Below are 27,972 nucleotides of genomic sequence, written 5' to 3'. Positions count from 1 at the left end.
GGGGACCGCGTGCAATGACGTCCCGGGCCCACAGTCCGGGACACCAGCAATCCCCGCCATGGTCTTCCCTGCGGGCTGCGGGGAGTCTAAGCTGTGCCCCTGGGGGGAGGTGGATTCCTACCAACTAAAACCCCACGGTGGTCTCCTCCGACGTGGAGGGGAGGCTGCGGGCCCTAGGAAATATAACGCCGGAACCTCCCCCGTCAAAGATGCCTATCACCAGGGGGGCCTAGATCGGGATCCCCCTTCTGCCGACACTGAGGACCGCACCCCGGTGTCCTCAGTGCTCCATCCCGGGGGACTGCGTGCAATGACGCCCCGGGACGCCAGCAGTCCCCGCCTCGGTCTTCCCTGCGGGCTGCGGGGCGAACTACACCAGGGGGAGTACTAACCTAACCTAACCGTTTAGTATTTTTATACCGACCACTTTGGTAATAAAATACTGACTGAAAATGGATTTAAATACTGACCATTTAATTTGTCGCCAATGATTATATAACCTTACTGATTTTTATTGTATTTCACAGTGATCTCTAGCGAGAAGAAACGGCGGCTATTGTGGAACATGGAAATGGAAGTAATCTCAACAGCAGCGAAGAATTTAATGGAATCCGTTAGCCACGTTCAAGCACCGTTCACAACTGCCAAGCATTTGGAGCACGTTAGGCCGATGTTTAAAATCGCATGGACTCCGTTTCTGGCCGCGTTCAGCGTCGGTCTTCAGGACTGCGACGATCCAGAAATCGCTTCCCTTTGCCTGGACGGCATTAGATGCGCGATACGCATCGCTTGCATATTTCACATGACGGTAAACATTTGTGCAACGTAAACAGAATTCCGTGCCTCTGTGCAAAAATCCATTTCCGTACTTGCGTTTTTCTTTTTCAATTATATAGTTAGAACGGGACGCGTACGTGCAAGCCTTGGCACGGTTCACTCTGTTGACCGCGAACTCACCGATCACCGAGATGAAAGCGAAGAACATCGACACCATAAAGACGTTGATCACCGTCGCGCATACCGATGGCAATTACCTTGGCAGCTCCTGGTTGGACGTCGTCAAGTGTATCTCTCAGCTGGAGCTTGCACAGCTGATCGGTACCGGCGTTAGACCTCAGCTCCTGGGTCCACCGTCTAAGCCCCATTTTCCATCGCCATTGGTGAACTTCAATCTAGCTCACAATAACTCTCATCAGAATAATAGTCTGAATCTCAGTTCTCTGGACCGTGAGTATCCCAGATATCTTCATATTTGGTGAAAATAGTAGGGATGTGGGGGGCTCGGAAAAAATCGGACGGGCTCGGGCGAGTGACCGAGTCGCGCAGTCGAGTAGCCCGACTATTTCGGGTCAGGTCGGGTCAGGCCCGCGGCCTGCGGGAGCTCCTCCGAATCTGCCCGACTTTATCCGACCTGACCCGAAACAGTCAGACCCCCCGACTGCACGTATGTATCGGCCACCCGCCCGAGCTCGCCCGATGTTTTCCGAACCGACCCGAATAGTCGGGCCGCACATCACTAGAAAATAGATGTCTCATTATTTTTTTATTAATTTCAGCAAGCGTCAAGGAATCGATAGGGGAAACAAGCTCTCAGAGCGTAGTAGTGGCTGTCGACAGAATATTCACTGGCTCCACCAGACTGGACGGAGATGCGATTGTAGAATTCGTGAAAGCTCTCTGCCAAGTCTCCCTGGAAGAGTTATCCCATCCAACGCAACCGCGAATGTTTTCTCTGACGAAAATCGTAGAGATCTCCTATTACAACATGGGTCGTATAAGACTCCAGTGGTCCAGGATTTGGCAAGTGATAGGAGACCACTTCGACAGGGTTGGCTGCAGTCCTCGCCAGGACATCGCTTTCTTCGCGGTCGATTCCTTGAGGCAACTCGCTACGAAGTTCATCGAGAAGGGGGAATTCGCCAATTTTCGCTTCCAAAAGGATTTCCTTAGGCCGTTCGAGCATATCATGAAGAAGAATAGATCACCGGTGATCCGAGACATGGTCGTCCGTTGCGTGGCGCAAATCGTCCATTCGCAAGCGCCCAATATTCGATCGGGATGGAAAAATATATTCAGTGTTTTCCATCATGCGGCCAGCGACAGGGACGAAGCTGTAGTTGAATTGGCCTTTTCAATGACCGGCAAGATTATAAGTTAGTATTTCTTCCTACATAGAAATTTAGATACATTGATCAGTGCTGAAGAATGTAATTTGTGTTTCTAGATGAATTGTACGCTGAAGATTTTAGTATCATGGTGGATTCCTTCCAAGATGCCGTCAAGTGCCTCAGTGAATTCGCTTGCAATGCCTCCTTCCCAGAGACGAGCATGGAGGCTATAAGATTGATACGTTCCTGTGCCTCTTATATCGATGCTAATCCAAATCTTTTCGCAGAGGGCATGATGGATGATAGTGGAATGGTATCCGAAGAAGACAGAGCTTGGGTAACAACATATACATATAGTGTCCCAGAAAGAGTGTAAACCGCTTAAGGGGGCGATAGTTGGGGTGATTCTGAACAACATTTTTCATTGCGAAAATGTTGTTTGAAGCTTCGTTTTTGAATTATTAAGGAAATACACTGGCCAATCCGAGCGCGCATAATGCGCGGGCTCAGGGACGGCAGCGTCGGCTACGAAACCCGGGCTTGGCCTAGGTCCTAAGCGAACAACTCAGCACCCCGCTAGTACAGCAGGAGTCGTTGGAAAAATAAACAAATTTTAATTTGATGCTTAAAATGAATCCCTTACCACTTGCCAAAAAAATGTAAAAAAAGAAATTCTAAGCATTCTAAGCTACTACCTTTTGAATTAGAGGGTACAATTGGAAAAAATTGAAACGAAACTGACTTAGGCCAGGCCCGGGTTTCGTAGCCGACGCTGCCGCCCCTGAGCCCGTGCGCTCCGATTGGTCAGTGTTTTTCCTTAATAATTCAAAAACGAAGCTTCAAACAACATTTTCGCAATGAAAAATGTTGTTCAGAATCACCCCGGCTATCACCCCCTTAAGCGGCTTACACGATTTCCAGGACACCCTGTATAGAATTTGAATTTTTGCCTCGACCATTGTGTTCACAATTTCAAGCATATTATTTATCGTTTAGGTGAGAGGATGGTTCCCATTGTTGTTTGAATTATCCTGCATAGTGAGCAGATGTAAATTGGACGTCCGAACAAGAGCGCTAACTGTATTATTCGATGTCGTTAAAACGCATGGGGCATCCTTCAAACCCCATTGGTGGAAGGATCTGTTTCAAGTCTTGTTCAGGATTTTTGACAATATGAAACTACCCGAGCAGCATACAGAAGTAATTCGAATTTACTCTTCTCGATGCTTGCTCTTCTGTTATTTATTTAAACTTCCCACATTTTAGAAAGCTGAATGGATGACGACAACGTGCAACCATGCCTTGTACGCTATCGTGGACGTGTTCTCGCAGTTCTACGATACCCTGGGCCCTCTTCTTCTAGAGCAATTGTACTCCCAGTTACTCTGGTGCGTGCAACAGGACAACGAGCAGCTGGCAAGGTCCGGTACCAACTGTCTGGAGAACCTGGTGATCAGCAACGGCATCAAGTTCGACGAACAAACATGGGAGAAAACCTGTAGCTGCGTCCTCGACATTTTTGAGAGTACCTTACCGTCCGCGCTTCTCTCATGGAAGCCTCTGTCACCCAACAAGGAGTCCGACTTGGACGTGATCACAGGCGAGACTGATAACCACGTGGGCATCCTGAAGAGAAGCAACAGTTCTCAAAGCCTGACGAACAGCGAGAGCGGGAAGAATAAGCTGTTCTATGCGTTGCTGATCAAATGTGTCGTGCAGCTGGAGCTGATTCAAACGATAGACAATATTGTATTCTACCCAGCCACCTCGAGGAAGGAGGATCAGGAGAACTTAGCTTTAGCCCAGGCGGACATGTTCAATGGAAAGTCCTCCGAATTGGGCGTCCGAGCAGGGGCGGATCAACAGAAGGAAGAACAGGGCATGTATTGTGCCCTGACGACGATGCACCTCCTGCAGTTGGTCGAGTGCTTATTGAAGTCTCATCGGTTCGCCAAGAGCTTCAATTCGAACCACGAGCAACGGAACGTGCTATGGAAGGCTGGTTTCCGGGGCAACGTGAAGCCGAATCTACTTAAGCAGGAGACCCAATCGTTGGCGTGTGCTTTGCGAATACTCTTTAAAATGTACAGCGACGAGGCTCACAGAGCTGATTGGAGTAAAGTGGAGTCCAGGTTGGTAGAGGTTGCTTGCGAGGCACTCGAATACTTCCTCGCGCTTTCCAACGAGGCTCACAGAGACGCCTGGACTCCGATATTGTTACTGCTTCTAACGAGAATTCTGAAGATGAGCGATAACCGTTTCGCGGTACACGCGTCCAGCTGTTATCCGTTGCTCTGCGAGGTTATGTGCTTCGATCTCAAGCCAGAATTGCGATCGGTACTCCGGAGATTCTTCTTAAGAATCGGCCCTGTATTCAGGATCACGCAGCAATAGTTGCTGTAATTAGTTGTAAAGAACGCGTTTACACATTTCTAGGCCGCTCTGCAAAGTACAGAGGGTGATTCTTGTATCTGGAATGGGCCATAACTGTTTCCTCGGTGAATATAGAAAATTGTTAAATGATCTTTCGACGAAGTATCGTTGTTCGGAAATCTGATTTAGTATTACTTTCTATTTTTATTTATTCTGTTTGTAAGAATCTTCCCAACGTACGTACGATGCAGGTTAGTGGGGACAAATTATTTGAAAATATACAGGGTGTTTCATAGCTCCTGTAACAAATGGGGGGTTGCTGAGGTGATTTTGAACAACTTTTTCCTTTACCAAAATGTTGGTTGAAGCTTCGTTTTTGAATTATTAAAGAAAAACACTAGCCAATGAGAGCGCGCGCTGAACCACGAGCGCGTTGAGCGCGCGCTCTCATTGGCTAGTGTTTTTCGTTAATAATTCAAAAACAAAGCTTCGACCAACATTTTGGTAAAGGAAAAAGTTGTTCAGAATCTATTTTCGGATGTTACAGGGGTTACGAAACACCCTGAAGTATGGATTCGCTCGATACCCTAGGCGCTAGGGAATATATATGGTGGAATTAAAATCGAACAAAATGGAACATGTTTTAGTAAAATAGTAGGAGATAAACATGTGAATATATTGTATATGTTCTGAAAGCTCTTTTATATTTAATGTTCTTCATTTTTTCTAAGAGGAGAGACTTTGATGAGTTAATATTCCAGTCGACGTGCGAGTGCAGGGTATTTAATAAATAGGGTGTTTCCTGGACCGTAAGGATGTGGGAACTCCAGATTTCTAGTAAAATATTTAAACTATTAATTGTCTAGGTTTACCTAAATTTAGTTATTCTGGACATTCTCTTAAAGAGATTTTAATTGGATTTTATTTATGTTTTATATAATTGTAAATTGAAGCAAAACATTCCCAATAATAAAAGAATTGCAGCTTAATAAGTCAGCGTAAAAGAAAATTAATAGACAATGTTTAGGGTTGTGAGAATGTGTTTCCTATTTTCACAGGAAATACACTATTTATCAAATGTTTTGTATATTCAAACACACGTACATATACAAAGTGTCTCTTGAAGTATACTGTATCATCCATAAATCAGATTGCTGAGTGAAGAATAAGATGATTTTCAATATTTTTATAGAATTGATTAGCTACTTTATCAACTGTTAAATAAGTTGTGAACTGGATGATCGCTAGGCCATATAGGATTCTCAAGGATTGTCTTATCTTTAGCTTGGAAATCTTCTTTACAGTACATTTTTCCAGACACTTTCTGTATGTTAAAAAACACTTAGGAAATGATGGTATAAGCAAGAAGAAATGGGGGCAGATGCTTGAAAAATAATATTTTGTTAAAGGATCAGCCTTTATTTTTTACAAATATCACAATTAAAATTCAAGATAAACATTTCCAATATTAATGTCTTATTAGAATGCATAAAATGCAACACTTTAATAGACGCAAGGAATGTTTCCTATCAATTTTTCAATATTTTAAATTCACTCGAGCCTGTTGCAAAGACTTTTATCTCACCTTTTTACACGTTGGTCTTTTTTTCTCAGCCTAACTTAAATAAATATTAAACGTGTAGGATAATTGAATACATTAAGAGGAATGTAAGAAATGTAACTTACTCAAAGGGAGGAATTTTTGGAATGAAGTTTTAAGGAATTCAACATTTAATGCCACAAGGTTTCTTAATTTCAAGCTTGTACTATTGTTTTCGAGATACATAGTCTGTGTACAAATGCAACACACGCATAGTCATCACCAAGTAGTCATAAATATCCATCGTGGATAGGTGTTCAGACAACGAGTGATTAGTTTCTAACTCGTTAGGATTTTCATTGTTATACATAGAATCAATTTAAGACATGAGAATCCTGTGAACATATGATAAATGTATATTCACATTGCATAGAATTATTTATGTTTAGGTTAGATTAATTATTTACATAATGCAGCCTTATTTAAATAAATTTTAGAGAAACGAGGACTCTGTTTTTCCTGTTCTCCTTATCAGAGAAGGCTTTAGAAAAAATTTCTTCGTTAGAAATGTCACAATCAAATAATTGTAATCCTGTTTTATACGCTAAAACACCTTTTATGTATTTATATGTATGTACATATAGAATTTTTAGTTTAGTTTCTAATACTTACAAGAGATTGTGAATTAAGTAGGTTTTAGAAAGAGTAATTGGGAACTGCTCCGCACCACTCTTGAATAAAAGCTAAGATATCGTTAAGTACTGAATCTTGAGGAGCCTGACGTGCTGTGTTAATCATTTTAGTCCAATCATCACGGTCAGCTGCTCGCTTACCCTGAAGAGAAACCAATTACTATATTCTAAATGAAATCACAAGATAATATTGTTCGCTGCTTGAAGTACCTCTGCGAAACGAATAATTGGACCTCGTACAGGATATCCTGTTAAGATGCAACCTTGCAAAGCTCCAGCACCACTCGATGGAGAAGTCAATGATCCAACGTAGACTCCTCTATGATCAGCAGGCAGAACTTGTTCCACTTTCTGATCCATGGACACTGCCAGTACCCATTCACGGGCTTCTTCTCGTTGTTGCGCGCTCAAACTCAAAGATTCCGGCAATGGAACCTCTACTGGGAAGTCTGTCACAGCTAGGTCGTCGACATCCATCACAGTACTGTCGCCCTCTTCTATGCACTCCTCCAAATCCAGGAAGTGATTAAGAAAAACGAACGCCTCGCTGTTTAATCCAGCTGTCCGTGCCTCGGTTCCAGCTTCGTAGTAAGCTCGATCAGCAAGGATAATGTCGGTGTACCTTAACAGAGTTATGGACGCTTTTAAAACCAGTCCAGAGAGTACTGAATAATCACGGCATCCCTGTTTCACAGCTGAATAGTGTGTCGCCTCGAGTAACCTCTCAAATTTCAATCTGGGTGCATCTTCAGAGGATTTCAAACTGTTCCAAAGGTCCAAGAGAACGGTTCTTAGAAGAGCAAGATACTTGTACTCGTGATATGCCTCTGAATTCAGAACACTTTCTGATAATTGTAGATAGAGATTGAAATTTTGTGGAACAGGAGGTGTTCCATATCTAACGTACAACTGTAAAGCTTCAAGGGAAGCGTTGGACTTCATAAGCTGCACAGCTCTTTGCGCAACATATTTGTGCAAAACCTGAGAACCCTGAGAACTTGCAGTTTCAAACACTTGATTCCACTGTCCTTTGTTAGCCAGTACTTCAAGGCCAGCCTCTGCGTCTATCTCCACTAGCCTATCTATTTGTCCGTCTCTCAACATGGCTTCTTTGTATTTCTCTTCGAGGTAGGGCTCTATGTCTGGTGCCAATTCTCTGGCTATACGTTTAGCTCTCTCCCATTCTCCAACGGATGCCAATGCATCAATAGCATCTTTCAATCTATCAGCTTGCAAGAACACCTAAAAGAAAGCTTAGGTTAACCCTTTAACTGTGGGTGTGGTTTATAAACCACATACTAAAATTATAGCAACTTGTTAATTTTTGCTAATATCAAATAGCGGCTGTGGCTTATATACCACTAAAATAAAAATAAAATAAATCTTTTAAAATAGAATATCACTTCAGTAATATAATTTAAAATTAGAGCAATGAAGTACTTCTGTGTTAAAAGTACCCGCAGTTAAAGGGTTAACGAACGCAAAAGGAGCCATGAAAACTTTGAGGTGGAATAACGACCTGCGCCGCAAGAGCGTGTTCACCGACAGCAAATAATCGTGCGCCAAGATCTCCGCCAACTTGAGCAGCAGTTTCTGGATCAGCTTGATGAAGAAGAATATCAGCTGCCCGTATGAGGGACGGTCTAGGTGCTTGAGGGTCTAGAACCAAGATATCCAAAGCGGCTCGCACTTCTCCAACCTCTAGCCACTTTTTCGCTTCCTCCAAAGCATTCGCGCCGGCTAGGGAAGCGCTCTTTTGGCCCAATTCTCGGCGAAGATTGGCTTCCTGACTAGGCAGGTACTCCCTGCAAACTCGCAACGCCTCGGACCACATGCCTGCTTTCTGCAATACGCATATTTCTATAGCACATGACATACTTTACCATTGAATTATCGTAATAACATTTTACTTTGTAATGTTCAATGATCATCTCTGGTTTATACGCTCTCAAGAGTAAAGTCTCGGCTAAGGAATAATCCTGAGCTTCTGCAGCTTCGTTCGCCCTGGCGATCAGCACTTGTGCAACCACATCCTGATTGATAGACTGCGCCACATCCTCGGCTGCTTCCCAATCGCGGTTGTGTATGTACATCTGTACCGCTTCCATCATTCTCTCCGCTTTGATGAACTCCTTCTCAGCTTCAGAGAAGCGACCTGCATCCTCCAACGCCATTGCGTATCTATAATGAACCTCCTTCTTCTGCTCAGCGCTACCGTACTTGGAAATTTCTAAAGCCCAGTCGAAGAGACCCGCCTCGCAGGCTAGCTGAAGACAACTGTCCAAATAATTTAAACGTATCAGCAATCTTGCTGCTAGCTCTGGAGCCAGTGTACGTGCCCACAGTAAGGCGACCTAAAAAAGAAAGTGAAACTATGTATCATGAAGGGGCTGACCTGGAGTTATGTCGGGTGACTATGGGAGGGGTCTCATTCGACAGGGCATGGAGAGTGGAGTATTATGACCCCAAGATGTCCTACCTCCAACCCCAGTAACATGGTCAAAATGATGACATAAGATGATGATGATGATGGATGGAGATGGCGATGGAGAGAAAAGAAAAGCAAGTGACATGTCTAAAATCCCAGTCAAGGAGAGGAGACTCTCATAAGGCCAAAAGCACGGCAAGGATGATGATGGCGTGGAGGAGGAACGGAGAAGAGTGAAGCAGCAGCCACCCTCTGATCCGAACGGGATCATCCGCTCTCGTTCCTCCGATTAAGAAATGATGCAGAAGAGGATGATGTGATCGTCCTCATCAGGAGAAGGAGGACAGGAAGAGCGAGGGAGAGGAGCGATCGCTTTTTATGAGGATCAGGTTAAGTTAGGTTGAAGTTTCACCATGTTCCCGGCCTCTGAGGTCGTGGCTCCTATTAGGACATTTGTTACCCTCGATGAGCCCTGTCGAATGAGCCGCCCCATACCGTCATTCGACATAACTCCATCAACACCGTCATCATCTTATGTTATCATTTTGACCATGTTCCTGGGGTTGGAGGTGGGACACCTTGGGGTCGTAATACTTCCCACTCCATGCCCTGTCGAATGAGCCCCCACCCATCGTCACCCGACATAACTCCAGGAGACCCCATGAAGGACTGAGATTTTGAACATAGAAGAATCGATTCACCTGTTGGGCAGCATTGTCCCCGGCGTTCTGTTTGGCAACGCGAAGAGCATCCTCCCACATGTTGGCTGACCTATAAGCGGCGATAGCAGCCTTCCAATCGCCGGCTGCAAGATAATGCTCTTCGGCTTCCCGGGGTTTGCCCGAGGCATCCAATTCCTTGGCTAAGTGCACGTGTGTCGCGTCCAGCAAATCTGACCTGTACTTCGCCACCAGGCGAATCATGTCCGGGCGACGACCAGCCTTTTTGTACATCGATATAGCCGAATCGTACTGACCGATGGCGAGATACAACTCCTCGGCATGCTTCAGGTCCCCTGCCTCGCAGAGATCGACGGCGTGTTTGGACAGCACCTCGTTCGCCTCGCCGGGAGTCATGTACGCTTGCGCCACTTCGTGGGCACGACTCCAGTTGCCACTTTGCACGTGTACCTCCACGGCGCGTCGAGCATCCCCGGCGCGGATGAAAAGCTTCTCTGCCAGACTCTTTTCCCCTATCGAGGCAAAATACTCGCCAAGTTTTTCACACTGCTTGCGGATGGTAGGGTTATCGTGCTCTATGACCTGGAAAAAGATTGTCAGTTAGAAGCAGCCTTTGAAAGAATCAATGGAAATTAAGGAGATGCTTACTTGGACAATTTGCAAGCCTTTTCTCCACTGACGAGCATTGATAGCGGCATCCAGAGCTAGAGCTGTCTCACCTGCTTCTATAAAATGATTAATGGCAGCATCATAGTGGCCAGCCGATGCCAGGTGTTTGCCCCAGTCTCTTTCCAAATCAACCACCGAGGTTGGATCCACCTCCCTAGCCAATTCCACTGCTCTTGCAAACACACCAGCTTGAGAATAACACTTGATAGCCTCCTGGGGTTCTGAAGTCTTTTCCAACAGCTCTCCGGCGAGCTCCATCAAGTCTGTCGCCTTCAGTACCCTTACAATTTCATTAACGATCGACTTGTCATTTAATAGCTCATCGTCGGCCAGGACTAATCGAGCTGCTCGTCCAGGTCGACGAGCGTCCAGGTAGAGTTTAACAGCTCGTCGTGGATTGGTATTCTCCAGAATAGCTGCTGCTCTAGCTGCCTGGCCACTTTCGAGTAGCCAAGTTAAATGCCTGTCTCTGAGTTCCTGTAGACCTAGATAGCCTCTATTTTGCGCCAACATCAGTGCATCCTCCCAATGCCAATAACTTTGGTACATGTCCAGAGCCTTGTCTAACTCGTTCTGTTCCAAGTATATGGCTTCAGCAGTCTTCAGCTCCCCATTCAGAATTGCAAGCTTCGCCCAACAATCGGGGCTGGAGAGTGGATCGTTTCCAGTTTCTTCGCTGTATTTCTCTCCAATCTGTACAACATTCTTCAAGAACCTGAGAGCGGGAAATTAGTATCATTCTTTTTTGAAAAGCATCAAACGTTAGGTTGTTGGGGAATTGGATGTAAATGTAATCTGGAACATAACCTAACCTAACCTGGAACATGCTACATCTCCCAAAGCTGCATAACACCTAGCAGCAACTAACAGTTGCCTAGTGGCCATTGCATTTCTAGCCACATTCTCCCACATGGCCTCCGCTTGGGGCCGGTCCGCCAGTTCCTCCAGGAACAACAGAGCTCTACCAAAATCGTTATCGTGCAGAGCTGTGCCAAACTCGATCAACGGCTCGTCGAGTAAATAAGCTACTTTGCCTCCAACTTCTTCTACCATAACAGAACTTCGACCATCTTCTCTGACAATGTCCACGGCGTCTCCGCGGACTGGTATCAGAGTAGCTACCTCCGGGGCGTCCACGTTGTACCAAACCGCCAGGGTTTGCCCTGTCTGAGCCACGACCACGTCGCTACCCAACACCCAGGAGACGAAACTGACACCGGTTAATAATAAAATTCGCCCACCTAATTCATCGCTTAGCCACAGTCTGTAATAAATAGCGCAAGGTTCATTTAACCATTTGGCAGCAAGAGACTTTTCTATAGCGTTACCTGGCTCTTTTGTCTCTCGATAGCAATCTGTGACCAGTTTCGCTTAATTCCAACCAATCAACGCGTACGTCGTGGGAAATCATAGCAACCGTTATCCCGGTTATCAGATCAGTAATGCGAACGGTTCTAGGATCTAATAGATAAGCCAGTCTCTTATTGTCCGGAGCTCCAGGTATTTGCCTCTCGTTGATCCTCACACTGACCACGTGAGGATTAACTGCCTCTGTCCTCACAGAGCCCAGTGGCTCGTTGTTTCCATACTCGACGATGGTCAATTCTCCAGAGCAGAAGATCAGGCAGACTCTTGGATACTCAAAGAAGAATTTCTCACCGTTGCTCTTGTCGTCCCAGGGAATCTCGCTGATCAGATTCAATTCAATGTCAGCAAGCAATAAGGTATTGGCTGTACGAGCTACTACATTGTTATCAGCTCGTCCTAGGACTTTGACATCCTCTATCTCATTGCCTGTCTGTGATCTGATGATAACAGGTCGATTGCCTTCGTTCAATGGTCGGATTACCACCTGGCTAGGACCAACGTATGCTACCTCATGGCTGCCTCTTATCACCGTCCTCTTCAATACTGTTTCAAACTGTTCCACAGCACCGCAGAGACTGCCCACAAGCAATCTAAGAAAGGATAGGACTTCTGTAGATATATTATTCTACTCTGACTTGTATAAGCAATGGGGAAATGAACCTGGAACCATCACGGCGCCAAGATATTGCAGTGACAGTGTAAAAATTAGGCAAAGATTTTGTATTAGCCTCCTCCCAGATTGAACGTCGAGGACTCCAGTCCAGTATCCGGATTTTATCCCAGGATCCAATAGCCACGCTTTGCCCACTTGGACTGCAGCATGCCACTGCTATTTCTTTCTCATTCTCGCGACTGTAGTCGAAATTCTTCACCAGTTTTCCACGAGAATCGTAGAAGGTCACTCGTCTGTCGCACCCTGCTGCTAAGATGTGAGACTGGGGCCAAGCTAGCGCATAGGCAGGCACAGTGTGCGTGCAAATACGTCCAGACGGCTCGTGACTTCCATCGTCGGTTATATGGTACTTTATAATATTACCATCTGCATGACTTGAGAGAAACCCGGTTCCTCTGATGCTAAAATTTAATGGAATTAATTTATTGTTTACTTGAAATGATTGAATGTTTGTAATTGAGAGGGGAACTACCTAAGTGTTACGCTCACTTATTAATGAAACTTTGCCACCTTGTAGAGCTCGTTGAGCTGAACACGCCTATACCACATTTTGGGGGCAGATGGCTAATTGTTTAAAAGATATTAATAATTAAAGTTAGTTACTACTTATATTGAGAAGTATGACAAACTCGCACATATAAAGAGTTAGCTCAGGGGTTAAACAACATAACTCGCAATCTATAGGTCCACGGTTCAAATCCTTGGTTCCCACTTTTTTTTTTTTAAATAATAATTTGTCTTTTTTTGAATAACTGAAATTCTATATAATTGTAAACTAAAATTCTATATTCTATTTTGAATAACTTAAATTCTATAAAAATTGCAGCGTATGTAATTAATTGTTAATAAATGCAATGATTATAGCACAATAGTTATTTAAAAAGAGAAATTACCATAAAAAAAAAATGTTGGAAACCAAGGATTTGAACCGTGGACCTTCAGATTGCGAGCCATGTGTTTAACCTCGGAGCTAATCGCTCATATGTGTGAGTATGTCATACTTCTCAATGTAACGAGTAACTAACTTTAATTGTTAATATCTGCCCCCAAGATGGGGTATAGGCGTGTTCAGCTCGACGAGCTCTACAAGGTGGCAAAGTTTTATTAATAAGTAAGCGTAACACTTGGGTCGTGAGTGTACTTTGAAGCCAATGCAATGGTCGTTGAATCAGCTGTGTAAAGAGTCTGAGCTTTCTGAGATTTCACCAATGCCGCACGAACTTTCCCATCCACTAAACCAACAATAATTGGCCCTTCGGTTAGCCAGATGAGGCAGGTAACTGAAGAGCTTTGACGAAACTTGTTGCAAATTACTTTCTTCTCTCCCCTGTTGTAACATGAAATTTATAATATCCTTAAAATGTAATGTTCCTTTTATTTCTGTTACATACCATTGTTCCCCAATTTTATATACATAAATCATGCAATCTGTCTGACCCACTGCTATTTTTGTAGAATCTGGGGAAAAGGCTATGGCTTTAATCACATAACTCTTCTTACCAAACTGAAAAATAATTAACAGTTCTTCAGTATCCACAGAAATATCAACTATGTTTCAAAAGTATTATTGAACAAACCTTAGAGTCAACAGGTTTTGTTGAAAATTTGTCCCTCTTCACACACTTATCATCAAAAAGATATATACAACGATCAGATGATGCAACAGCTAGTTTTAGATTGTTTGGTGACCAAACAATGCTTACTACTCGATTCTCATATTCCTATTTCACATTAAATCAAACAGATTAAAGAATACTTAAATGATTTTACAAATAACTTATTGAAATAAAATAGATGCTCACATATGGTGACATAACATTGCCTAAGTATTTGAGTAGCATGATGATTCTCGATGACACTCGATATTAATTGTTGCAAAAGGATTCATGTTACACCCTCTGTTATGTATTGAGGATTGTGTACACTTGAGTTGCTTGGCAACAGTTCAGGTATACCGGAAGTTGTCAGAGCTACAAACCTTACTTACTACTGTAGAACTGCTCAGCTTGTTGAATGAGTTAATATAAATAAACATATTAGCAGTAATAAATAAATGAACACTGGACGAGTAACTAATATTTATTCAGTTGTTAAAAGCAATTGGCACATGTCAGCCAATCTAGCTTTTACAAGAATAAAAAATCAAGGCATTCCTCTAAATTTCTAAAACGTACTCAGTTATCGTGTGTTTATACTATTGACAGAGATCTACACATTCAACACGTATTGAAATCCATTTATCACAAGTTATACGCTCTATCGAATCATGAATCGTTTCAGAGAAAAAACGTGAAACATAAATTATTTTTACACTCAATGCAGACTTCCAAGATTTGAGCATTAAATAATAAAAAATGATCTCGCAATAAAATACATCCACTCACACAAGAGGTTATTTAAATTATATTAAAAAATAGTAATTTAATAATTGATTATTAATATATATACATATATATATATTAATAAATAATTTATATATATTATATTTATTTATAAAGTATAACAGCAAGATCCAAAGTATATTTGTATAATTTAAAGGGATTCAACGAATTGATTTCTCGAGTAGACTAAAATCTTGGGACCTTTGTCAGATTCATTTTGATAATAAATGCAATTTACAATGAAGTTACATAACTTCAAGCGGCAACGATGAAGTTTTCATGGTGTACAGCGATTAAATACTAATATTCGTGTCGAATAAGTCATCTTTGAGCGGCTGAATTTCAACAGTGACTGAGTTCTCGAAGAAACCGCTCGATATTAATCGCACAGAGGTGACACCGTACTCCACCAGCTCGTGATAATCTGAAATGAAGAACATTTTTGTTTAATTTTTCTAAACTCCAGACTAGAGAAATTTAATTCTTGACACTTTTAAATTTTTACTTAAATTTATTCAAATTAGTTAATATATAACTATTTATATTTTATATTCTAATCATTTTTTAATTTTAGGGCGTCGTTTATATAAAAAAAATCGGTAAAAATACCATTTACAGTCATAATTTTAATATACAATAAAAATCACAATTTCAACAAATCAAAGGAGGTAGAAAAAAATTAATTTCATCCTGTATGCCCATTTCAAAAATAGCAACACATTTTAGATTTTTTTTAATTAAAATTTTCAAACATTCACAAACCAAATCATGTGAAAATATTAAGTATAAACATTATAGATTATAATAAAAATATTATGGTATCAATTTAGCACAGCAAAATAAACATTTTCTGCACAAATATGAAATAAAATGTCCAGAATTAATTCCACCAGTGTATGATCCATCTTAACTTTTCAAAGTTCACAGATATCTTAAGGAAATAGAACTTAACTGGGAGAAACTTCCATAGATTAATTGGAATTATAATGTCACCCTTAAGTATTGACTTGTAAGGATTATCTTATAATGAGCCCTTTCCAATGGGTTTTAGATTGTTTGATTTGATCGCACGGCTACACCGATATCCGTGGGAGTCTCCCCCAGTTATTTTCCAATTGAAATCGATACGATGCCCGAAGTTATTAACCGTATTACCTGGTTTAGAATCTATTCCACAAATAGAATCAACTATCTGAACTTTAGACGTGTCCAAGCCGTAGCTACCTCCTATTACCACTCGGTCGTTTGGACTGGTTTCCTCACACTAAAAATCAACATTTTGCTATCAATAATCGAGCCTAACGTTTATACAAAAATTATTAGCTACTTTAATAATATACTATTGTAAGGTGAAGAGAGATAGTTGAATTGTAACTTCTGTCCTAAATAATTGGAGTATGTTAACGACTAGATACATTGTCAGAAGGAAATAGGGTAGAAATACAGAAGGGACTAGTTGGAGTAATTTGAGACGATTAAACTTAATCGACCGTATAATCTAGGATCTATGATCTTCGAGGGAAAGAGTACGAACTTTCTGCAAAGTTCCAGTTTCAGTGGTGCGAACGGAACCAAGGAAATTAGATACGCCGACCTCCAGCGCGATTACTTGGACGTTTCCTGGATACAGCGCTACGTAGGTGCAATTTATCCGTCTGCCGTAATTACGAAGCGTAAATGGTTCGCTTATGCGCGTTGCCAGGACGTTGCAGGCTGCAAAATGATTAAGAATTATTTATACCATTCTGCGTATTTCTTGGGGCACGATTCAAAGGAAACAGGGACAATGAATTCTGAATCAAAGAGCAAACCTTCTGTATAAATAACGAAAGCTTTCATTTCCTTGCTTCTGATAATTCTAAAATTGTTATTAATTTACCATTAATATTTGAAACTACACAGCATCAACCATAGTCTCTGCAGAATTAATTTTATCACAACGAAGGCTTTCGTGTCTTTCCTTTCCAAGTCTAAAGTTATTAATTCATCCCTGTATAATTTATTTTCATTCCTTATCAGAGCTGCAGTTATTAAACTACAAACCCTTTGTGCGTGTAATAAAAGCTTTTGTTTCTTTGATTTTGAATTCTAGAATTATTATCAATTTACTTTCAAGTTTTGAAACTTAACAGCGTTAATCATTGTCTTCAAGTGTTAAAATTTATTGATTGGACAAAGAAATGTTTAAATAATTTATATGTAATTGAAACTTACGTCTAGGATTTTTTATAAATCTAGCCAGCAAAGTGAAACCCTTTCCAGCTTTTGGAATTCTGTATTGTATGACGGCAACGTTCTGCGAGCTAACGAACGTTCTTTTCATGCCGACATTTTTACCACAGAATTCAGTGCTCCTCTGCTTGAGCGGCAATCGATGATCTATTTCGCTGGGGAACACCTCGCCGTTTAATTCCCAGCCATCGACCACCTACGCGGGTAGAAAAATACATGGTAGTCGCCGCAAATAGTACATTGGTTTCTTTTATATTGGTTCATTTTCTGCGCGATACAGGTGTCGACGTTTCACTATATCTAGGTTTTTTTTCTCTCTTTGTTTACCGAGACAAGTCCATGGTGTTCGCAGGGCACGTCGAAGCTGATGAAATTAACCTCCACTTTTTCATCAGGACCGGCCAGAAAATAAATTCCGCAAACCTTTTCGTCGTTGCTTTCTGAAGTGTATATAAAGGATCCCGGCTCTGATGTAACAAACATGCAATCTATAGAAGAAAATAAAAATGTATTTTGTTGTAATAAATCATGCGTTTGATTAAAATTTATTGCGAGATAGAAGTCGAAGGTTTTTCGAGTTTTATTATTTTCCTTTTAATATATTATACCTGTGACTGGTTTAAAACGTCTGTAAGTATTAAACAAGCCATTCTTGAAATCCGTGCGATAAAAATCCTTTGAGAAACGTTCTCCAGGAAACTACACAAACAAAAGAAAATCTAATCAGTTTAAGATACTTTTAAAAATGGAATATCATTTTTTAAACAAACTTGTCAACAGGGGCGCCCCTGAGATTTCGGGGGTCCGAGGCGAGCTCCGAAAAAGGGCCCCTTCACATATGTATATGACATAAAAAAAAGGTAGCTCAAATAAAATTTATAAAATTAACATTAAAGCTTGTACAACTAATTTAGATTTGCTTTTATATCGATTAATATTCAAGTAAACTCTTCTTGCATTCTTGCAGTCTTATGGGGTCCCTTGACCTTGCGGGGCCCTAAACAGCCGCCTAGTGTACATACCTAGGCCCAGGGTCGGCCCTGCTTATCAACCTTTTCATCTGTAGATCAATTTATCTGTTATATCTGTGTATGAAAAGCATCATTAATAATTGCAATTTTAAATTTAGAATAATTGTAATATGGTCTTTCAAAGCATTATTAATAATTGCAATTTTAGATTTAGAATAATTGCAATATGACCTTTCAAAACATCATTAATAATCGCAATTTTAGATTTAGAATAATTGCAATATGGCCTTTCAACAGGGCCGGCCCTGAGATTTCAGGGGTCCCAGACGAGCTTCGAAAAAGGGCCCCTTCACATATATAACAAAATCGTCTTATGGGGTCCCTAGACCTTGAGGAGCCCTAGACGGCAGCCTAGTCTGCCTAGGCCCAGGGTCGGCCCTGCTTATTAACCTTTTCATCTCTCGATCAATTTATCTATTATATCTGTGTATAAAAAACTAAAGCAGAATTCAATATCCCCTGAAGTTAATTTGATTCGACGCGCGACGCGTGAAGAAGAATGGGGGCTATCATTTTTGTTCGTCCACGGAATGAAAGAACAATGTGATTTAAGATCCATTCGGTTCCTTTTATATTACAATGATCTATCACAATGTTCTCTTCAACTTTCATCCTCTTCCATTTACTTCGTATGAATAAATTTAGCATCTATATTTAATGGTTGATTAAATACGGTGAAGTTAAGATATTTTTAACATGCTAATCGCTTCCCTGAAACGATCCTCCACATACATATGTATGTTATTATAAAACAAAAACCATTCGTGTTCGATGAATACACGATTCGAGGGAAATGTCTATTCTATCGTGTGATATTCAATGGAAACATCTTGATCGACATACGGATATTACGATCGTCACTGGTGGACATAATTACTATCTGTCTGCAATCCTGCTGAATACAGAATATAGAAAATAGAAAATATAGAATATAGACTACAAAATATAGAAAAGAATATAGAGTATAGAAAAGAATATACACTGGTGGAATTAATTCTGGACACTGAATAAAAATATTCTTTATTTCATATTTGTGCAGAAAATGTATATGTATTCTGCTATGCTAAATTGATACCGTAATATTTGTATTGTAATCTATAATGTTTATACTTAATATTTTCACATGATTTGGTTTATGAATGTTTTAAAATTTTAATTAAAAAAAATCTAAACTGTTGTTATTTTTGTTTTCGCGCCTGGCAACACGAAACGACGCACGATGTGAAATAGCCAATCACAGGATGAAAGGATATCCAACGAACTATTAATTTCTTTCTACCTCCTTTGATCCGTTGAAATTGTAATTTTTATTGTATATTAAAAGTATGGCTGACTTTTTTATATAAGCAACGCCTTAAATTAGAAAACAATGTTCAGAATATAAAATATAAATAATTGTATATTAAATAATTTGAATAAATGCGAAATTTAAGTAAAAATTTAAAAGTGTCCAGAATTAATTCCATTAATGTAGAACACAGAAAATATTGTAATCACGAACTGCAACATTATACTAATTAAAAAGATTGATAAAAATTTCTTAATCTTTAATCCCATACATATTGATAAGATCAAGAAGTAAAAGTCTGAATAATGTCCCTTTCAGGGAAAGGAAAACACCTTTCAAGGTACACAGAAAGAAAATATGAAATTACTTTTCCCGGTGACAATTTGTCGATCTCCGATGAATTGCAAGAAATGAAGTCTCAGCTAACGGAAATATTAACGGATGAAAGGAATTATATTCCCCGAGGCACTGTTTTACGATTACATTTCCGTCTTACAGAGGAATGAAATTCAACGAATTGCTTCGCAGGTGGCCAATGAAGAAACTCCCGGCCTTTCAACAAGCCTTTTATATTCTCAATCCCTTTCTCCTGCATTCTCTTCGGTATTAAATTGTATATCAACGATAAACCACCTAATTATAACGGTATTAAAGATAGGTAATTTCAATGGTATCAGAAAGCAAATAAGATGAAATACTTCCAAAAATAGATGCTCTATGGTTTACTTTATTGAAAATAGTGAAACTTGTTATAAACTGAAACGTGATCAATTGTTACATAATCTGTTCAGAAGCAGCAAATGTTACGCGTTAACGCTATCCTTGTCCATTCCATGTACGCACGTGTATCAGGGATTTAATATGAACTGTACAGAACTTCAGAGCTTAATCTATGATAATAAATATTTAAACATTAATCGTTTGAATTATGAACAATAAATATATTTAAAAATATACAATCTTTTTGCTATAACCTATCTCGATTGTTTGGTACTATTTCTATGAAGATTTGTTATTCTAGTGAGATTTGATTCAATTTCCAGGGTCGGCCCTGGGCCTAGGCAAACTAGGCGGCCGCCTAGGGCCCCCTAGGACCAGGGCCTACATAAGACGATTTTGCGTCTGAGAATGCAAGAAGAGTTTACTTGAATATTAATCGATGTAAATGGAAATCTAAATTAGTTGTACACGCTTTAATGTTAATTTTATAAATTTTATTTGAGATACTTTTTTTATGTCATATACGTGAAGGGGCTCTTTTTCGGAGCTCGCCACGCATCCCCGAAATCTTAGGGTCGGCCCTGTCAATTTCATACATAAATATTGGAGAATATTTTCCCGGAGGGTATGATTATTATAATCACAGTCTCTACGAAATCTATTTACAATGTGTATCCTTGATATACGAACGAATCGAATTTGTCGAGCATGAAAAATGTCTCATAAATTTTCTTTGCAACGTCGATTCGTTGCCGTTGCCGTTGCGATCGTCGATAATATTGTCAGTGCATCTCTTCATAAATAAAATCAGCATAATGTATTGCAAACTGATAAGCTCAAATATAAAAAATAAATATATTACAAAAGTCATTGATAAAGGGAAGAAAATGCAATTAAGTTACCTGTTTTGATAAAAAAAATTATATCAATGACTCACGTTGTCCTGACCAAAGATTATTTAAAGGTTATAAATAACCTCACAATATTCCTAAAGATACAATAAACCTTTTGTATAATACTACTTGATCGTATGATCCTTTAGAATAGACTACATATCAATTTCCTTTTCGTTTCAAATGTTCGATAACTTTAAATTTATAGTTAAATACTTTGAACAAAGATAAAACTTTATTTACCGACCCATCGCACAGTTTAAATTTGTAAAGTTCCGCCATTTACGGGAAAATAATTCATTACTTCCGGTTCATGAATATATTTAAAATATATTAGACTCTAAATTGACTAGACTTTTTAAGGAAAAGTTACTTTAAATAATTTAATATAATTGAAAACTGTCGAATAACGAAGTTTATTTAATATTTGATCATTTCTAGTAAGTATTATTGCTAGTAATCTTTCTTCTTTACATAATACGGATGTTTCATAAACGTTATATTAAAACGAACAGCACGCCCACGAGTTCAATTCTCGTCGCGTGTTTCAACTTTGAGGTTATATTTGTACAAAATATTTGCCATTGTAACAATTGTATTATATAACGGTAACTGTGCTTGCAAATTAATTCCTTCTTGATCAAACAGCAAAATTTCATTAATATTCTCTAATGAAACCTCAATCAAACTGTATGTTCGAAATTTCGAATTTGAAATTGTAAGCGATAATGTATCGAAGAGCGATGTATCGAAATCAATTTTTAAATTTCAAATTACGCGTTAACCAGACACATTGGCGGCGATTTACGATAGACTAAGAATATATAATCGATGTGCAAACAATGGAACAGCCGTTGTAAATATTTGCGATGACACGGATTCACCTTGTGACGGTTGTTTCAAAACGAGTTACTTTTTGTTTCAGAGGATATAAATTAAATAATACTGATTCGAATATCAAAATAATCAATTGACAGTAAGATGGAAGGGAAATTAAAAAATGCAATCTGAAATATTGAAATGATAAAAAAATATTCCAGATATTATAACGTTACCGAAGTAAATTCAATACTACTGAATGAAGTTTGCATTATAGTAATATTATGGTAATATTATTACAAAAATGCATAAAATTAAATTGACAGTTATAATTCTTTTTTTACTCGATACCACCCACTATAAGTTAAATGTAATATATTTATTTTTCTATATTTATCGCAGGATGGTTATCCAGAAAAATCCTGCATGCGTAATGGCGCGATATTCAAAACGCGATAGCGCAGAAGTTGAAGCACTTTATAACTTTGTTACCTTGATCTGCTAGTTATAACTTCCAAGTACGTTGCCACTCGATTTTTCGCGTGTTACCCGAGCGCATAAATTCCGTTTACACTGACAACAAGTAATTTCACTTTGCAGGTCGCCAAACCTAACGGCGTTCTCGATAAGGCTTGAAAACGCATGAAGATTGCCGAGCATCCGTTTTCGAGTTACGAATGTTCATCGTAGAAGATAATATGCTTGCACGCAGCCGCGTAACAAAATTATTAATAATATTATAAAGTTGAAGATTTATAAAAAATGTATATTCAAGGATGCTTCAAGAATAATCTGATTCATCAGAGTGAATCATATATGTATTAGGAACAAAAAAAGTACTTGGCATAATAATATTTTTATTGATCCAACAAATTTTAGATAGATTAATATTCAATGTAGGTAAAAGCATCCATTATTCAGTTTATATGGTATAAAAATCTCAAAGTTGATCAAATCTTCATATAACACAAATTGTATTAACAGATACACTGTGAATAAACAATAAACAACTACACAGGAAGAATATTACTTAAAATGTAAAACACTCGTACAACACGTATCAACACAAAACATTTGATAATTACAAAGCAGGGTTTCCCAAACTATGTTCCTAAACCTAACCTAAATAGGTGTTTCGCGACAATTTGGAAAGTTTTGTATTTAAAAATAATTACTAAATAAATAATGTGTTTTAGTAACATTTTTTTTTAATTTTTACTAGTAGGAATTACCCAACCTAAAAATTAAGCTAAGTGTTCCGTTAAAATTTCCGGGTTTGCGAAACGTCTGGTCTGATCTAAAGAGCCTCTGGTCTAAAGAGCCGCTGAAAACAGTGGATATCTTATCGAAAGATGCAATCACTGAAATACGTAATTCTACGTTTGTTTGAAGGAATATAATAATGCTTCGCCGGTCTTTGTAATCGCAAAATATTCAGATACGTGGTTTTACAAATTCCCTTATCAATTGTTTTTTTTTTTTTTAAACTCGGAGGGCAACACGGAAACGAAACGCGCGTCACAATCCACTCAGTTCAGTTTGGATTACGAAAGGGATTTCTATACAGAATTATTGTATGCCATTCAATCCTCTGTAACATAGAATTTCATCAAACCGAAGCTTGTATTTCTATGAACACGAAAACATATATATATGTTTTCGGTAATAAGATTACCGCTCCCTTCGTTTCGAACAAAATGAAATAGATGACCTTGGTGGAAGGTCAACCGGCAAGTTTCGAGATACAGGGAATTTTTCTTCGTCAAGAAACTCGACTGGAGTAATCAATGCGATTATAGAAGAATCTTTAGCGTAAATTTTATGGAAATTCTTAATGAAAATCTCATAAAAATGTTTATCTTTTTAATGGAACTCTTATCTCACTTCTTACTATTTCAGGCTGGTTTATGGATGATATAAAACTGAAAATGTTAGAGACTCCCTATATTTGTAGGATCAACTTTCTGGAGAACTTTGTTGAAAAAATTGAGTTATAGTCAGGGTGGTTCTAGAAACTGTAATCTAATATACACATTCTTCGAGTCATTCAAGAGGGAACAGAAAAATAGAAGAATTAAAATTACATAATGTCCCTAGATTACGCCACCCTAGAAAGACAATGAGACGCGAAACGCATCCCATATTGTCAAAAAAGAGAAAATCTAGGATTAGGATTAAAATTACATATACTTCTCGCTGAAAATATTAAATACTGATTTACAAAATTTACTTATGTCTTCTCTGAAAAAATACTGAATTCCAATGAAACGAAATTTTATCTTTCATCTCAAATTCAAGAAGGAACAGAAAAATAGAAGAATTAAAATTACATAATGTCCCTAGATTGCGCCACCCTAGAAAGACAATGGGACGCGAAACGCATCCCACATTCCCAAAAAAGGGAAAATTTAGAATTAGGATTACAATCACATATTTCTCGCTGAAAATATTAAATATTGATTTACAAAATTTACTTGTCCTCTCTGAAGAAATTTTTAATTCCAATGAAACGAAATTTTATCTTTCATCTCAATGAATCTTTTTGAAAGGTAATATAGGAAATTTGCATTCAAGGATTCGTCGAGGCAGGGGAAGGGATGTATACGAAGCCTAACGTGTGCTGTTTACTTTGAAGTACTCGAGCAACTAATTGCCATGACAAAGGGAGGGAAATGTAAGCATCGTCCGAGTAATGATCGATCAGAACTTCGTTATTGGTATTCTTTTCAGGAAACCGTGCGTGTCACGCAGAATCAAATTGGGATCGCCTGATTATTAGATCCGGCAACTATAATCATATCAAAAAACATACAGAAGAAAAAATTACATTATCTAGAGTTTCAATTAAAGTGTATACTAAAAGGATAGCATTGATCACAAATATTATTACAAAACGTACAATTCATCATCTCATTTCTAAATTCTAAATTCTTCTAATTCTTCTAATTCTTCTAATTTTAATTCTAATTTTTCTAATTCTAATTCTTCTAATTCTTTATGTCATTAGGATCTGTTCATTATTCAGTGATTAATCCCTTACTCTAACCAGTCTTCAAACCAGTTGATTAAACGTACAAAAACAAATTGTTTGCATATTGCAACAAATTTATCTCTAAGAAAGCAGACACTAATTCAAACTTGTTTTCCAGGTGTCTGAGAAATGTTAGAAGATCTTACCTGTTGCTGATACTGCTGATAATCAGTGTTCCCCTTGATCACGGCAGAAACAACGTTCGAAAGGCCGACGACGACGAGTAACAACCTCGTCAAGCGACGATCAGACCCGACCAAGGACATGGTTTCTTGAAACGGGAACCGGAAGTTCCTGGACCCACTTGGTAGAAGCGGAGTAGCTGGATATTCGTCCTGTCCTTCAGCACCGAATCTGCTTATGCGCGAGTGTCGAGTGTCGCTTCAGGACCAACCGGAGATTGTGTGGCGTCGCGACGCGCGGCGTCCCTCTTATAGCCGCTAGTCCAGCTCGCGATTCGTCCACGCTGCGCATCCCCAAGCACTTGCTGTGTTACACCGACGACGATAACGGTGATAACTTTTCAACAGAGAATTTCTACACGCGGCTCCTCGCCGAGGACCAGGTGTGACGACCTGCTCTATGACAATTTGTTCAAAGTCAATAAGCAGATGATACATCCTCAACTGATTAATTGAATAGATAATAGAGAGTACTTTATAGGAGACAGAGGGCGAAGAGCTGAATAAATTGCTGATGACAGAATAATTTGTTGTACAGTAGAACAGCCATTTCACTGTTCAAATTACTTAACTCATTTTCTACCATAAGTTTCATTTGGGGATTTAAGTAGAGTTAAGGGGTTAGGGTACTATAGAGCAAGAAATAATTTGTTGTACTGTAGAATATTCCAGTGTTTAAACAGCCATTTCACTGGTAAAATAACCTAACTCATTTTGTACTGTAAGTTTCATTTGGGGATTTAAGTAGAGTTAAGGGGTTAGGGCACTATAGAGCAAGAAATAATTTGTTGTACTGTAGAATATTCCAGTGTTTAAACAGCCATTTCACTGGTAAAATAACCTAACTCATTTTGTACTGTAAGTTTCATTTGGGGATTTAAGTAGAGTTAAGGGGTTAGGGCACTATAGAGCAAGAAATAATTTGTTGTACTGTAGAATATTCCAGTGTTTAAACAGCCATTTCACTGGTAAAATAACCTAACTCATTTTCTACTGTAAGTTTAATTTGGGGATTTAAGTAGAGTTAAGGGGTTAGGGCACTATAGAGCAAGAAATAATTTGTTGTACTGTAGAATATTCCAGTGTTTAAACAGCCATTTCACTGGTAAAATAACCTAACTCATTTTCTACTGTAAGTTTCATTTGGGGATTTAAGTAGAATTAAGGGGTTAGGTCACTATAGAGCAAGAAGAAATAGGCATATTTTGGGAATTTCTTTTTTAAATAATGGAATAAATCCCAATTCCTAATAAACTAATAAACTCTAAAAATTAATTTTTGTATAGTGATTCAAATGAAAATATGGGCTCTGTAGCATTTCTTAGATGATGCCTATTTTTTGTAGGGCTAAGCAGCTCCTGGAATTTTTAACTTAGGATAAAAAACCAAAATATTTTCGATTATACATGAGAACAGCTATCGAACTACGTAGGATTTTTTTGATATATTGATTTTTGTGAAAATGGTAAAATTTCAAGAAGAAATCGCCAGAAAATTATTTATAACAAAAGAACTATGCAATATAATGAAAAAATCCTACGTAATTCGGTAGAGAATTTAGTTTCGAATATACTGTTAAATTTTCAAACCGATTGGTGATGATCTGTTTGATTTATGAGTCCGGCCAGTTTGAAAAATGCGTTTCAGGTTTTCAGTAATGCTTGTTGCATACCGGAAGGGGCTGCGGCAGAATTCGGAATTCGAGTACTTAGAGATTTTTCCCACCCATAATCTTTTGCCATAACATTTTTAAGACATTAAGGCACCTTTTAAGGAAAAAAAAATTTCGATTTTTTCAAAATTCTAGAATGGCCTAAACCCTTAAGCCCCATTTAGGAATTTAAGTAGAATTAAAAGAAAACCTCATCTCTATGGGTTGATGTACTTTAATAATCATTTAACCAGAGAAGAAATTCTTTATACCATTTTATTCAACTAAGATGTCATAAATAGAGAAGAAAGTTGGTGCATTAGGATTCTGCATGTCATTAGCTGAGGAGGAACATTATAAAAGATTGAAAAACAAACTTGCTAGTATGTAAATCAAAGGAAAAGTTACCTGGAGAATATAATGACCCCAGGGACCTGGTATACTGTATTAAAAGAAAAAAGGCACTATGCAACAAGGTACAGTAAGGAAGAATATATTTAACATCTAGTTTCTCATTTACCTTTTGGTACAAGGGGAGGTTCCTCTTCTCCCTTCTATAAATCACCAAGTGAAATTAATGATTTTTATCTTGCAGAAAGCGAGCCTGCGAGTGCACTCGAAACGTTTCGCCACAGCAAAACTGATAACAAGGCAGAGGTATACGTTCTGGCTGTGAAACAAAACGAGCGGAAGGGACGAGTCAAGACTCGTGCTTGGTGTTCATTGTGTTCGTCTTGAAGAGGCCACGGAATCAGTACAATTTATTTTTTAATATATGCAAACTACGACACTTGGCAGAAACACGAAATCAGCTATATAGGTCATCATCTTATGAGCGTAGAATTAAATAAGGAGGTATTATTTTGTACCAAAACCATATGATGAATTTTATTGATAAAGTACCGATTGTAAATTATTATTTGCAGCATTTACAGCTACCGTTAACTCATCGCCTCTTTTATCTTCTAAAATGATAACAAACGAGGTGCAATAGAAATTTACCTCCTGCAGGTGCAGAACAACGGCCTCAGAGATGAGCCAATAGGGAGAACAATGAACAATCTTGTTCAGAAATAGCGACACTGCTAGACATATATATAATCACTTTGTAAATGATAGAATACGAGAAAATGAAATTCAACAGTGGAATTCATTCTGGACACTTTGAATGAAAATATTCTTTATTTCATATTTCTGCAGAAAATGTATATTC

The 27,972-nt window shown here is 38.8% G+C and overlaps 3 protein-coding genes and 2 long non-coding RNA genes across 6 annotated transcripts in view; 3 read left to right on the top strand and 2 right to left on the bottom strand.

Annotated features, from left to right (window-relative positions):
• Window positions 1-14,848, top strand: part of Sec71 (ADP ribosylation factor guanine nucleotide exchange factor Sec71) — a 21,308-nt gene extending 6,460 nt beyond the window's left edge. For both annotated transcript variants that reach the window (XM_034334794.2, XM_034334793.2), the window contains 6 exons: window positions 528-808; window positions 897-1,227; window positions 1,557-2,153; window positions 2,225-2,445; window positions 3,105-3,308; window positions 3,375-14,848. In XM_034334794.2, coding sequence (XP_034190685.1) covers window positions 528-808; window positions 897-1,227; window positions 1,557-2,153; window positions 2,225-2,445; window positions 3,105-3,308; window positions 3,375-4,502 — 2,762 coding nt within the window. In that variant the 3' untranslated portion in view covers window positions 4,503-14,848. The remainder of the gene's footprint in view (window positions 1-527; window positions 809-896; window positions 1,228-1,556; window positions 2,154-2,224; window positions 2,446-3,104; window positions 3,309-3,374) is intronic.
• Oseg2 (intraflagellar transport protein Oseg2) lies at window positions 6,718-14,473 on the bottom strand. Its single transcript, XM_034334791.2, has 13 exons — window positions 14,334-14,473; window positions 14,109-14,252; window positions 13,923-14,035; window positions 13,673-13,858; window positions 12,519-12,932; window positions 11,819-12,448; window positions 11,308-11,754; window positions 10,470-11,205; window positions 9,843-10,403; window positions 8,624-9,067; window positions 8,233-8,556; window positions 6,924-7,955; window positions 6,718-6,855 (listed from the first exon to the last, which is right to left on the bottom strand). The coding sequence occupies exons 1-13, from the start codon at window positions 14,370-14,372 to the stop codon at window positions 6,718-6,720; spliced, it is 5,208 nt and encodes a 1,735-aa protein (XP_034190682.1). The 5' UTR covers window positions 14,373-14,473.
• On the bottom strand, window positions 14,720-25,209 carry crh-BP (corticotropin releasing hormone binding protein). The gene is made up of 7 exons (XM_034334795.2): window positions 25,073-25,209; window positions 17,753-17,843; window positions 17,472-17,632; window positions 17,127-17,340; window positions 16,447-16,625; window positions 16,068-16,176; window positions 14,720-15,336 (listed from the first exon to the last, which is right to left on the bottom strand). The coding sequence occupies exons 1-7, from the start codon at window positions 25,190-25,192 to the stop codon at window positions 15,206-15,208; spliced, it is 1,005 nt and encodes a 334-aa protein (XP_034190686.2). The 5' UTR covers window positions 25,193-25,209; the 3' UTR covers window positions 14,720-15,205.
• On the top strand, window positions 21,429-23,029 carry LOC117608982 (uncharacterized). Its single transcript, XR_004582479.2, has 4 exons — window positions 21,429-21,516; window positions 22,002-22,182; window positions 22,298-22,413; window positions 22,496-23,029. It is a non-coding gene; the product is annotated as an uncharacterized LOC117608982 (long non-coding RNA).
• On the top strand, window positions 24,903-27,972 carry LOC117608981 (uncharacterized). Its single transcript, XR_004582477.2, has 4 exons — window positions 24,903-24,966; window positions 25,045-27,235; window positions 27,355-27,614; window positions 27,686-27,972. It is a non-coding gene; the product is annotated as an uncharacterized LOC117608981 (long non-coding RNA).

This window comes from Osmia lignaria, chromosome 8 (assembly GCF_051020975.1).
Source record: "Osmia lignaria lignaria isolate PbOS001 chromosome 8, iyOsmLign1, whole genome shotgun sequence".
NCBI classification, from domain to species: Eukaryota; Metazoa; Arthropoda; class Insecta; order Hymenoptera; family Megachilidae; genus Osmia; species Osmia lignaria.
Note: the sequence above shows the minus strand (reverse complement) of the source record. Positions and strands in the feature narration are given on the sequence as shown.

What these genes read in the sequence shown, in the direction of transcription:
- Oseg2 (XM_034334791.2), bottom strand. Translation starts at nt 14,372, where the DNA reads ATGCTACTCAAATACTTAGGCAATGTTATGTCACCATAT. An exon ending in GCAATGTTATGTCACCATAT is followed by an intron (nt 14,253 to 14,333) that starts GTGAGCATCTAT and finishes AATGTGAAATAG; the next exon opens with GAATATGAGAATCGAGTAGT. An exon ending in CAATTATTCGTTTCGCAGAG is followed by an intron (nt 6,856 to 6,923) that starts GTACTTCAAGCA and finishes GTTTCTCTTCAG; the next exon opens with GGTAAGCGAGCAGCTGACCG.
- crh-BP (XM_034334795.2), bottom strand. Translation starts at nt 25,192, where the DNA reads ATGTCCTTGGTCGGGTCTGATCGTCGCTTGACGAGGTTGTTACTCGTC. An exon ending in ACGTTTTAAACCAGTCACAG is followed by an intron (nt 17,633 to 17,752) that starts GTATAATATATT and finishes TTTCTTCTATAG; the next exon opens with ATTGCATGTTTGTTACATCA. An exon ending in AAACTGGAACTTTGCAGAAA is followed by an intron (nt 16,177 to 16,446) that starts GTTCGTACTCTT and finishes GTTGATTTTTAG; the next exon opens with TGTGAGGAAACCAGTCCAAA.